This window comes from Mixophyes fleayi, chromosome 3 (assembly GCF_038048845.1).
Source record: "Mixophyes fleayi isolate aMixFle1 chromosome 3, aMixFle1.hap1, whole genome shotgun sequence".
NCBI lineage: Eukaryota > Metazoa > Chordata > Amphibia > Anura > Limnodynastidae > Mixophyes > Mixophyes fleayi.
Genome location: NC_134404.1, coordinates 4,271,956 through 4,285,160, shown reverse-complemented (window position 1 = coordinate 4,285,160; position 13,205 = coordinate 4,271,956). Strand labels below are relative to the sequence as shown.

Genomic DNA, 13,205 nt, shown 5'->3' with positions numbered 1-13,205 from the left:
AAGAATTGGTCATTGTACCAAAAGTAGTTATGTTGCAGTATGTATTCTATAGAGCTCATTTTGAAGTTAATCTGTTCATTTTTCAGGTCGGTATGGTTGCATAAATAATGGTACGAATGTGAGCAGCCATCTACATGGCGAATGCAGGTGTAGAGAGACTTAACGTCACAAGTACCAAGTATGTAGGTGTCCTTCCATTCCATATGATTCAAGGTATGAAGGAAAGATGTGGTATCTTGTATATAACTTCTTTGTTTGGAGACCAATGTTTGTAGGTAAAAATCCACATATCCAGATAGATTAGCTGTAATTGAATTAATCCCCGAAATAATCGGTCGACCTGGAGGGTTACACAGGTCTTTGTGAATCTTTGGCAAGTGGTAAATCACCGGGATTTTAGGATTTTTAACATAAAGGTAATCAAACTCTTTTTTAGATAGAATACCCAAATTTTGGCCTTCTTCCAACAAATCAACCAATTCATGTTGGTACTGAGTGGTAGGGTCTTTTGGTAATGGTTGGTAGGTGTCAGTATCCGAAAGTAATCTTTCTAGTTCCTTCGTGTATTTTTCTTTGTCCATGACCACAATGCCCCCACCTTTATCAGCTGGTTTTATGATGATATCCTTATCCTCCTTTAGTTGTTTAACAGCTGATATTTCTTCTTTGGACATGTTGTATTTCATTTTAATTTTATCAGGTAGATTTTCCAGGTCTTTTTCAACCATTCTCTGGAATGTCTCAATAGATGAACCCTTAGTAAAATTTGGATAAAAATTACTCTTAGGTCTGAAATCAGTATGTTGAAACTGATGATAGATGTTAGATACATCTCTTTCTATTGGTTTTCTCAAAAAATATTTTTTCAGACACAATTTCCGAACAAACCGATGTAAGTCGATATAGACATTGAATTTGTTAATCCCGGATTGGGGGGCAAACTTCATCCCCTTCTTTAACACATTTGTCTGATGGTTAGTGAGAATTTTGGAGCTGATGTTAAAAACACCTTCTGATGAGGTTGATGAAGAATGTAGTAAGGAGGAGTGTTTTTTTCTTTCCTCCTCTTTTCCCCCTTCTTAGGGTTGTGTGCTTCTGATTCTCTTTATTCTGGGTGTGACTGGGAAGGTATTCGAAGGCCTGGGTTCTTCTGGCTGGAAGAGAAATTCTAAAAAATCCTCTGAGTCTTCAGATAAGATTCTTTTCTTATCAGTGGTGGCATGGTTGGTTATATTTTGAATTAGGGATAGAGAGGTAATCTCCATATCTTTCTTGGCGTTGTTTTCACCATTCCTAAAAGAGTTTTTAATGAGAGTATCTTTTTTTTTCTTGTTTCCTATAGGTGAATAACTGAAAAATTTATTGTTATAGGGTTGATATATTCTTTCAGTATGAGATTTAGCTGGAGGATATAAGATTAGTGGTTTATTCCTAGTCTTAACTTGTTGCTTGTAAAAAAATTTTTGGTAGGTGCTATTGATGATTGGTTTTGTCTGTGAAGTATTGGACAATATTTTTTGTCTCATGACAGAAGGGTCATCGTTTTTATTTTCCTCCACATCTCTAGCATACTTTTTTTGTTTAGTGATTTTAATACTTTGTTCCAATTTCTGTATTTTATCCTGAGTTAGTATATTCAGTTTTTTAAAATCTTCCATTTCTTTAATGGGTTCAAAAGTTTTATCTAGAGAGACGATTTCTAGTTCTAGAGATTCTAGAGAAGATGATCTGTCCAAAAGTATAATTTTAAGTTAACTGGATTATAGTAAATTCCCCCCTTGTATTGCTTCCTACTAACACAAATATATGTGGGACACAGAAGTATCATGAATGGATGTGAGTGATCCCTTAGGGCTGTGGTGACACTCTGTGAGTATATGTTGGCTCAAAACTGTTAATCATTGGCATGAAGCTGGTTTGAATTGAGACTCTGGGGGTGTATGGTGGCATAAAGCTATATATCATTGGTATGAAGCTGGATTGAATTGAGACTCTGGGGGTATATCGTGGCATAAAGCTATATATCATTGGCATGAAGCTGGTTTGAATTGAGACTCTGGGGGTGTATGGTGGCATAAAGCTTTATATCATTGGCATGAAGCTGGTTTGAATTGAGATACTGGGGGTGTATGGTGGCATAAAGCTATATATCATTGGTATGAAGCTGGATTGAATTGAGACTCTGGGGGTGTATGGTGGCAGAAAGATGTAGATCATTGACATGCAGCTGGTTTGAATTGAGACTCTGGGGGTATGTGGTGGCATAAAGCTATATATCATTGGTATGAAGCTGGATTGAATTGAGACTCTGGGGGTATATCGTGGCAGAAAGATGAAGATCATTGGCATGAAGCTGGTTTGAATTGAGACTCTGGGGGTATATCGTGGCATAAAGCTATATATCATTTGTATGAAGCTGGATTGAATTGAGACTCTGGGGGTATATTGTGGCAGAAAGATGTAGATCATTGGCATGAAGCTGGTTTGAATTGAGACTCTGGGGGTATATCGTGGCATAAAGCTATAGATCATTGGCATGAAGCTGGTATGAACTGAGATTCAGTGAAATATTTTCTTCGTTCCTCATTTGGCCGCAAACATTTTGGACTTTTCACCACTGGAATCTTACCTTACCTGTGCCCAGTCCTATCCCAACTGCACCACACAGCAGAGTAAATTAACCATCATCATTCCAGCTCTATTCATAAATTACATTTGGAATGGAAAAGCAAAAGCGGAACTCAAAACTGTCTTCTGTGAGGAATTGGTGGCATAGTCCCATATTTGTGTTATGAAATTGCTTTAAATTTTAATTTTAACTAGGTGGGGGGTTGGGGGATTGCTATGTTTTATAATTAAAATATATTACTAAATGTGATTCAGAAATCATTTTACAAAATGACCAATATTTTAATGGCTTGAGCACCTCTGAGGGCCAACGCTTGATAGTTGGAAAATATCTCTTCTACTGCAAATGAAAGATGTCCTGAAGATCTGGCTTATATACGGTCAGCATTTTCATGGGACAATTACGCCCAAGATACTTTGTCATATGATAATTGCCAGCTTCTGATCACTTACGTTCCAAAGGCAGCAGACAACGCAGTTTACATCCCGAGAAGCAACATTTCCTTTTCCCTTCGCAGCTTTGGTCTGTGGCACATTCTGCCATTTGGTCTACCCCAGGAGTGTCACACGTTGGGTAGTCCACATCTGCGGGACATGTCCCGGCTTTTTCTATAGGTAAGATGACACCAGGTCCTAAAAATCAAACAATTCTTAATTTAAACTAAGATTTGCTACTGGGAAAAACACCAATTATTAATGATCATAAGCTGTTACAGTAAAAGGGGCAGATGGGCTAATAAATGAATTTATATTATAGTAATTATTATATTCATGCATTATATCATATTATACCATATTCATTTTTACCAATCATAGACATTTACTCATACAGTACCTTGATCAAGCTTAAAGAATTAATAAGAAAGTAAGGTTGAAAAATGTCAGGGTTTCACCAATCCTAACCCTTAAATGTATTAAATGTTTTAATATGACAGCTATATCTTCCAGATGCATCTTAATGAGGTGAGATAAGTCAGACAGCTGGATGTAAGCAAAATATTATTTTTAATGTAATTTCTGGATTATTGTGCTCAACATGTGGTATTACATATACCCACTGAACTAACTGTCAGTTACAGTAGGTGGCAGTGTGTCCCGTGCCGCCCACTTGAGCTGCTAAAATCGTGGGGAAATGATGGTTACACCACTGTTAATTAAAATTTCCTACTCTGTGAGGCTACAATCTGGAGTTATCAGAGAGGCCACAATTCTGGAGTGATCACCAAGGCCACAATTCTGGACTAATTAGTGAGGTCACAATTCTGGAGTAATCAATGAAAACACAGTTTTGGAGTAATCACTACGGCCACAATTCTGGAGTAATTAGTGTGCACACGACTCTGGGATAGTCAGTGAGGCCACAGTTTTGAACTAATTAGTGAGGCCATAATTCTGGAGTAATCAGTGGGGCCAGAGTTATATATATACAGTCGTGCCCTTATATTAGGGTTGCATTTATTAAACGGCATTCCGCCATGCTAAATCTGTGAGAGGGGGGCATGTTGTTTGAGAGGGCTACATTTTAAAAAGTATTAAAGCTATTAAGCTGAAATTTGGCATGCAATTGGAGAACTGTCCACAGGTGCTGCATGCCAAATCAGAAAAAAAGAATAAAAAAAATGACAAATTAGGAATAATATAAAGTTCAAAATCTCACAGTTTTTCTGTTTTTTGGGGGGGAGAGCGTAACTCAGTGTACAGGAGGTTTCAAGACTTGAGGTTTGTTTTGTTAGAAAGCTATTATGGCTGAGGAGTGCCTTTGAAAGGTCACAAGTTTGAGAAATTTACAGTCTTTTTCAAATTTGGTAAAATATGCCCCATTTTAAAGATAGGGGATTTCACAGAATTTAATAACGTTGCGTATGGCAGATAGAGGTGTGTGCTGGGTGTACTCAGAGTCGCTTCACTTACACTACAAATATGGCTGACCTCCCTCGCTAAGAAATTTCCTACTGTGAGGAGGAGAAATTAGCCATATTTGCCAAGTACAAGGGGGCTGGAGGGGGGGGGGGAACTAACACAGAGGGGTGGGACTTACTTCTCTTAAACTTTCACTAATGGATGTCAGCATGTAAGCAGGGCTGCCAAGAGGAATTCAGGGCCCCGGTACAACAACTTCATGGGGTCCCCCTTATGGTTGAGCATGGGAAAAAAATTGCGCTGCTGCAAAAAAGCTATAGGTGTATTCATACAATTGGGGGCATGGCTATGCATCATTGGGGTGTGGCTAGCAGGTGAAAAATGCTGGGCCACCCTCCTACAGAAAAAAATCCTGCATTGTTTTGCACTCCTGACTTTCAGGACATCTAACACCATAGTGTAGTACATAAACAATGCAGTGTGTATATAAAGAGTTAACAATTTTGGCCTGCCCCTTACATTGGGCAGAACAGTCACCAAAAACTGGGATTGTCCCACTAGAATCACAACATTTCACAACAGATTGTCCTGCTCTCTCCTACCTGTTCTTGTCACTCTCACCACCTGTGGCTGCTGGTTTCTTTAGTTGCAGCTTGCTGGATCCTGGAATGTTGGGGGCCCTATTTGGGGAAAAAAATGGGTACATTTAGAAAACGCCAACCAGCCCCGGTGTCAAATCAATAGCACCCACGAGTAATAATTAGGCATTCCTCCAGCCCCAACATTAAAATAATAGTATTTCCATTTAATAAATTAACCTATTTCCCTCCCTGCAAACAGCCCCAACAATAAATTAATAGTATTTACATTTCATAAATATACCTATTTCCCGCAACCATCACTACCATTAAATAAATCATAGGCACATTTAATAAAGAGACCTCATTCTCCCCAAACTCACCTCCACATTCAATAGCCTCCAAACCACCTCATCTTAAATTAATAGTCCCCACTATTAAATTGTCCCACCATCGCCCCACAAACAAAATAGCACCCATTAATTAGCCACCACCTACCTCACACACACTACATTGCTCCCTGTGCCATCATATACACACACATTACTGTGCCCCTTCATCATCACCACAATGTGCCTCTCTATGATCACATTGTGCCCCCTTATCACAACCACGATGTGCCCCCTTATGATGACACTTCCCCTCCATGTTGCTTATCCCCTCTTCACCTGGCCCCCCCTTCATCACACTGTGCCTCCCCCTCTTTATCACACTGTGACTTTCTTCCCCCTCTTCATCACACTGTGACTTTCTTCCCCCTCTTCATCACACTGTGCCTCTCCTCCTCTTCATCACACTGTGCCTCTCCCCCTCTTCATCACACTGTGCCTCTCCCCCTCTTCATTATACTGTGAATTTCCCCCCTTGTTCATCACACTGTTCCTCTCCCCCTCTTCATCACACTGTTCCTCTCCCCCTCTTCATCACAATGTGCCTCTCCCCCTCTTCATCACACTGTGCCTCTCCCCCTCTTCATTAAACTGTGCATTTCCCCCCCTTCTTCATCACACTGTGCCTTTCTCCCCTCTTCATCACACTGTTCCTCTCCCCCTCTTCATCACACTGTGCCTTTCCCCCCTCTTCATCACACTGTGACTTTCTCCCCTCCCTTTTTTCCTCACAATGTGCTTTTCTGCTTGCCTCCCCTTGCCTCCGTTCCTTTACTTACCTCTGTATTCGCTTCTTTCAACTCTTTCCTTTTCTTTTCTTTCTTTCTTTCCTTTTCTTCTGTCTTCTTGCTGGGTCCTCTCTGCGCAGCTCCTCACAGAATGTTGGGTGTGACTTGACATCACACCTGACATTCAGTGTGAATGGAGCAGGGAGAATGGAGGAGGGATGCTGGCGCCGCAATCACATGAGTAAATGTTTTTTTACTTTTTTAATTATCCTGCTCCCCCACCAATGAACGGGGCAGACCCAAGAAAAACACACAAAAAATAAATAAATTGTTATAGTGTGTGTGTGTGTGGGTCTCTGTGTGTGTGTGGCCCTGTGTGTGGCCCTGTGTGTGTGCGTGTGTGTTTGTGTGTGTGCGTGTGTGGCTCTGTGTGTGTGTGTGGCCCTGTGTGTGTGCGTGTGTGGCCCTGTGTGTGTGTGGCCCTGTGTGTGTGTATGTGTGGCCCTGTGTATGTGTGAAGGACCCTTTGTGTGTGTGGCCCTGTGTATGGTCTGTGTGTGTGTGGCCCAGTGTGTAACCCTGTGCTTGTCTGTGAAGCCTAGTCTGTGTGTATGTGCGTATGGCCCTGTGTGTGTGAGTGTGGCCCTGTGTGTGTGTGTGTAGCCGTGTGTGTGTGTGTGGCCCTAAGTGTGGCCCTGTATGTGTTAGTGTGGCCCTGTGTGTGTGTGTTGCCATGTGTGTGTGTGGCCCAGTTTGTGTGTGTGTCATGTGTGTGTGAGTGTGGCCCTGTGTGTATGTGTGTGTGTGTGTGTGTCCCTGTGTGTGTGTGGCCCTGTGTGTGTGTGGCCCTGTGTGTGTGTGGCCCTGTGTGTGTGTGTATGTGTGTGTGTGTGTGTGTGTGTGTGTGTGGCCCAGTGTGTAGGAGTGGCCCTGTGTGTGTGTCTGTGGTCCTGTGTGTGTAGGGCCCTGTGTTTGTGTGTGTGTGTGGCATTGTGTGTGTGTGTGTGTGGCCCTGTGTGTGTGGCCCTGTGTGTGTCGCCTTGTGTGTGGCCCTGTGTGTGTCGCCTTGTGTGTGTGTGTGTGTGTTTGTGTGTGTGTGGCCCTGTGTGTGTAGGTTAATAAAAACAAATAATAAAAAAAAAAAATCGCCAGTGAGGTCCCGTCCGACCAGTCCTCTGAGGGCACCGCACGGTAGGCCTCCACTGCACATCCTTGAAATGTGGGCACCAGTTGCTTAACCTATTCTTATCTGGGTACAGCATGTAGTCTGCAGATCCTTTCAAATACCTATAGGTGCTCATCAATATTCCCAACACAGTCTTCAATTTTAGGGCAAGCTAGAGATGCCAGTCCTGATCCCCTATGGAGCGCCTCCCCCCTAGGCTGCAAGGCTGGCGCCCTTACATCTTGGTTCCATGCCTCGGCGACCTGTGCCCACTCAGCTGCAGCTGCATTGTCCTCTAAGGCCATCAGCTGGATCTTTAGCAGCCCTGCGCTCATCATAGGACAGAGGGGCTGGTTGTGCGGGTATAGTATGTTGTGCAGAGGTTGCTGCTGTCTGGGGGTCTGGTTCACCTTGTCCCCTGTAGTCAACTAGGGCACTGCCTTGGCCACTGCCGCCATCAGTTTCCTCCACCTGGGTACCATGCTGTTGGTGCCATTCCCTCAGCGCCTCTCTCATCTCTGCCCTGTTTGACGAATGGCTGATATCAATGCCCTTGGCACTGCACAGAGTCTCGAGGTCCGCATTGCTGTAATCAGACATTCTGTGCATTCCTCTGGCTGCAGTTATTCTTTTCCTGAATATCTCGGATCTCCTGACTGGTGCACCAAAAGCCGCCTGCGGTTATCCCACCACTTGCCACCAGAAAACTGTGACAGGATGGACCGCCTATGTCACCCTGTCTGTTGCTGCCTGGGAACTGTCTGGGCTTACTTTGCACTGATGCCTTTCGTTATCCAAAATGCGCCCTCTAACTGCAGTAGGAGGGGCTTACAAATGCTGCCATCACTGGACTCCTTACTGGCATCAGGTACCAGGTTTCTTCTATGTAACTGAAACTGCGAGCGCATCCCATTGCTGGTGTACTTGGGCTGGTACTCCTGACCTCTTCCTATGGATCAGTGTAGCTGTGGATGGATCCCCCCTGGCCTATCACACTGGCCAGAGCTGCTGGGTAGCGGGCAAAGCGGTGGTATTGGATGCTGGGGCGAAACCTCAGAAATAGTAGGGAACAGATTAAATTTTGGGTCTAATCTATCGGTCACAGGATAGAGAAGTTTCCAAGCAGGTCTTTGAAGCAAGTGATGTTCAATTGCTCACCCTGGTTGAAAGTACCGGGTAGAAGGTCAGATGAAGCAAGAACAATTTTCAATACAAGACAGCGCTTTTTATACAAATTTGGCACAGCCTCGCAGGGTAAGCCAGCCCATTGAGGTCTGAGCCACTTTTAGAATCAGGATGCAATTTGTTTACCCAAACATGGATTTACATGCAAAGCAACGCTAACAATATTTACACTTATCTGTGATATCCTACAACTTGTTGTGATTTCCTGCATCTTGTTTTTAGATGCAGGAAATCTAGTAGCAAGTCTTAATTAAACCTTCCTGTGCCTTCATGTGCTGGACCCTCACACATCAGAAGGTCTAATTAACATGAGATTAACATAGGTCCTTTCTTTAGACTGCTGCAGAATACACATTCCCAAAGAAAGTCACAAAACCCCAAACAAGTTATTTCCCTACTCCAAGATACGCAAAAGACTTCATCAACAAAGGCTTATTGTATCAGATATATAATGCCTTTCCTCTAACAAAGTTAAAACAAACAAATTTCTTCCCCTGGTCTCAGAAAGAAAAATATCTCCTTTACCAACATACACACAATATCAAAAATAAGTACATTTGCAATTATATAAATAATCGCCCTGCGCTATTTCTTTTAAATTAATTTATATCGTAAGTTATTTATAAGTGATTCAGTCACACTCCCCCCCCTTGTCCATGCGGAAATCAACTTGCCAATGTCCCAACGATTTGCTTCCTGGTTCCGCAGTCTCTTAGGGTTGCCGGAGGTGACCCAGAGGATGCAGCTCTTCCTACCAAGACAGTCCATCCGCATTGCTGTAAGTCTTTCCTTGCTTGTGAATTATGTGAAAGTCATGAATTTGAATGGCAAGGCTCCAGCGCAACAATCTTCTATTTTCCCCTGAGGTGTGTTTAAGCCACTTTAAATGATTATGATCAGTCACCACAGTAAAATGTTGTCCATACAAATAAGGTTGAAATTTTTTAATTGCCCATACAATGGCAAACATTCCTTCTCAATTGTTTCATACCCCATCTCCCGGTTTAGCAGTTTTCTACTCAAATAGGCCATAGGGTGCTCCTGCCCATCTGGCCCCACCTGGCTAAGTACTGCTCTCAGTCCATACTGTGACGTGTCAGTTTGCACAATAAAGTCCTTGATATAATGGGTCGCCAACAGTACTGGAGCACGAACCAGGGCTTCCGTTAACGACTGAAATGCCAGCTCACCATCGGGTGTCCAGTCAACTACTTTGGAGAGTCTCTTCTTAGTGAGATCTGTCAGGGGATTCGCTAAAGTACTAAAGTCTGGGACAGAACGTCTGTAGTTCCCTGCAGTCGTTAAGAATGCCAGTACACGTTATTGGCTCATGGGCTGCGGCTAGTCTCGGATTGCCTCTATCTTAGCTGGTTCTGACCTAATCCTACCTCCCCCTACACGATGACCCAGATACTGTATCTCTGACATCCCCATCTTGCACTTCTCTGCCCTAACAGTCAGACATGCCCACCCAATCTTCCCTAACACCAGCCCTATTTTCTCCAAATTATCTTGCCAAATCTTACTGAAAATAGAAGTGTTTTCAAGGTAACCCTGAACTCTGTCCAACTCATCAACAAAATTGTTAGTACAGGGCATGAGATAGGTGTCAAACATGGTCACATTATTCAACCGGCAGTAGTATGCGCAAAACCTCGTTGCCTTATTATTCATGGGAGCCAGTACACCAGAGGAAGCAGATGGACGGCGAAATGGCTGGATCACACCTAGCACAAGCAGCCCCCACATTTTCCTGTATAGAGTCTCCTTGGCTGCTGGTGAGGCCGATAACCGGGTTGCCTAACTAGCCTAAGTTCACTAGTGTCCACATGGTGCATCATCAAGGAAATCCGACTGGGCTTCTTACTGAATAGAGTCGGAAAGGGCCACAGCACTGTCTCAAGCTGCTACCTTTTGCGGGCACTCAACTGCTCATCCCAGCTCACTTCCTCTACACCACCCTCCTCTCTGGCATCCACAAGGTGATCAGGTAGTGGGTCACTTCCTGGTTCCTCAGTCGGTTATCAGAAAACCGCTGCTACCAACTCCACATGCTCAGGGTATGCCTTCAACATTTACGTGGTAGGTCCGCTGCCGCCTACCGTCACTATCAAATGACACCACATAAGTGATGTCACTCAGGCATTTTCAGACCATGTACAGTCCAGCCCAGGCAGCTTGGAGCTTGTTTTGGTGCGTGGGCATCAGAACAAGGACCTTCTGCCCTACCTCAACCACTCTGGCACGTGCGCTATGATCATACCTAATCTTCTGTTTCGCTTGTGCTTCTGCTACCTTTTCCGCAGTTAAGGAGGACAGAGCTACAGCCTCTGTATACCGGGCAGCGGTAAGGATGTACCTCTTCCCCGATCTTCTGGGCACAGACAGGGGACCTACTATGTCCTCAGTCACTCACTGAACAGGCTCTCCAATTATTGGCAAGGACGTGAGGGGAGCACGACCACAGAGGTGCCCGAGACGCTGACACACATCACAGGACTCACAGTAAGCCTGGACATCACCCGATATTCCATGACAGAAAAACTTCTGTGTCTGGCGTCTCAGTGTTCGGTCTCTTCCTTGGTGTCCTTCCATAGGGATTTCATGGACTACTGATTTTAGCTGCGTTTAGATGCGTGCGAAAGTCCAGTGGTACCACCGGTTGAATTTGTTCCCGGACTGGTCTATCCCCATCTACCTTTTTAGCTACATGGTAAAACAACCCTTTACGCCAGGTCACACTCCCCACCTCCAACGCTGGAAGGCTGCAGCCAGCCTGGTGCCTCATGCCTTCCAGGGAGGGATCAGAGAGCTGCGCTGCCATGAACTCTTCCCTGCGGCCCTCAATATGGTCTAAGTCAGGATACGCTGCAGGGGGGTCTATGTTGGGGTGACTAGGGTCAGTCAAAGTGGGGTCAGTCAAAGGGGGGTCACTGTGGTCTGCTATACTCACCGCTGAAGCTTGCATACTGCTAGGGACACCCCACAAGATTAGGTTGGAAAAAGACAACATCCTCTGCGTTGCTAGGGGACGTAGTCTTTCTAGAGTTCTTAACTTCTGGGCTGGCTGAAGCTGTGGTTGCTGGTGATGGCTGTTGTCTAGCAGCTGTGTTTTTTTCCTCTGGGCTGGGTTGTGCGGGTGTATTATTATTATTATTATTATTATTATTATTATCATTTATTTGTTAGTCGCCACAAGATTTCCGCAGCGCCGTACACAGTACAAACAGTAGACTATACAGGGTGAAACAGTACAGAACAATAAACAAAAATACCAATACTTCAGAAACTCCAGGCAGGCTGCTGCAATAAGCACGGAGCAGAAGAACAGATGAGGAGACAGGAGGGCAGAGGGAAGTGTAGATCCTGAAGACTGTAGTTTAGCAGCTTGGCTCCGAGAAATAGAGTTAAGAAATGCGGTCACAATTCCACCCCCAACATCGTTGCCCAAGATCACATCAATTGGGCGGCCATCCATAACGGTAACATCTCCCAACTCCTGGCCATCTCCCCAGTCCAGATACACCCTTGCGACAGGCACTTCCTTTTCCAGTCCATCTGCCACAGTAACTTTGGCAGTGCGACCCTGCAATACTGCAGCAGGATCAATAAGATTGGGACTCATTACAGTTATGGATGCCCCTGAGTCTCTCAGTCCTTCTCCCAGCAGGGGTCCCACTTGAACCGGCTACAGGTTCCTCCACATGTTTTTGGGGTGTCTTTTGGACAAACAAGTGACTCTCTCCACTGAGTCAACTTCAGACACACCACACTCCGTTAGGCTGGCAGGGGTGGAAACAGTCTCTACTGGCTCACCTTCACCAGATAAGCAAGTCAGCCGGGCCCCAGGACTCGGATTAGGGGCGCGAGTTTGTGATGCTGGGGCTGTGGGACATTCCATCCTTAAATGACTGGTTTTCCCACAGTTATAGCACTTCTTCTCCAGCCTGGGCTCCGGTGGTCTCTGATAACTCCCAGGTACAGGACGGGGCGGTGGCTGGTGAATGGTACTTGCTTTTGGGAGTGAGTAGAAGAGGGGTGTCCTTCTGATTGTACAGTCATTTTGTGTTGACTGTTAACCTGGCGCTTCTGCCAATGTCGCCTCACTGCCAAATACTGATCCTCCAGCTGGGCGGCTGCTTCCAGGGTGCCTGTCTTCCGGTCCAGCACCCATTCTGTCACCTCCGGCGCGCACCGGTGGTGAAACTGTTCTTGGCACATTAAGTCTGTTACCTCCTCCACGTTTTGGGCACTCCTGCAGTTGTCAAACTCCTCATGGGTGGCATGGGTGTTCTTGGTAAGTTCCCGGAACTTCAGAGATAGGTCTCTGGGGTAATAGTGTACCATTTAAGGAGTTCCCTTTTCATTATATCATAGTCCGCACAGTCCTCTATGGGCACCCCACGGTATGCCTCCACTGCACGTCCTTGCAGTGTGGGCACCAGATGCTTAATCCTTTCCTCTCTGTGTACAGCGCGTAGCCTGCATGTCCTTTAAAATACCTGCAGAATCAATATTCCAACACAGTCCTAAAATTTAGGGCAAGGTAGATATGACAATCCTGATTCCCTAGGGGGCGCCTCCCCCCTGGACTGCACCTTTCCCTTTGCCTCGATGACCTGTGCCCACTCAGCTGCATTCGCCTTGTCCCCTAAGGCTGCCATCTGGATCT

The 13,205-nt window shown here is 44.9% G+C and overlaps 1 protein-coding gene across 1 annotated transcript in view; it reads right to left on the bottom strand.

Moving 5' to 3' along the window:
- LOC142143311 (uncharacterized) overlaps positions 1–13,205 on the bottom strand; it is a 1,060,202-nt gene that overhangs the window by 56,084 nt on the left and 990,913 nt on the right. The window contains exon 2 of the mRNA XM_075201038.1: positions 3,082–3,261. Coding sequence (XP_075057139.1) covers positions 3,082–3,172 — 91 coding nt within the window. The 5' untranslated portion in view covers positions 3,173–3,261. The remainder of the gene's footprint in view (positions 1–3,081; positions 3,262–13,205) is intronic.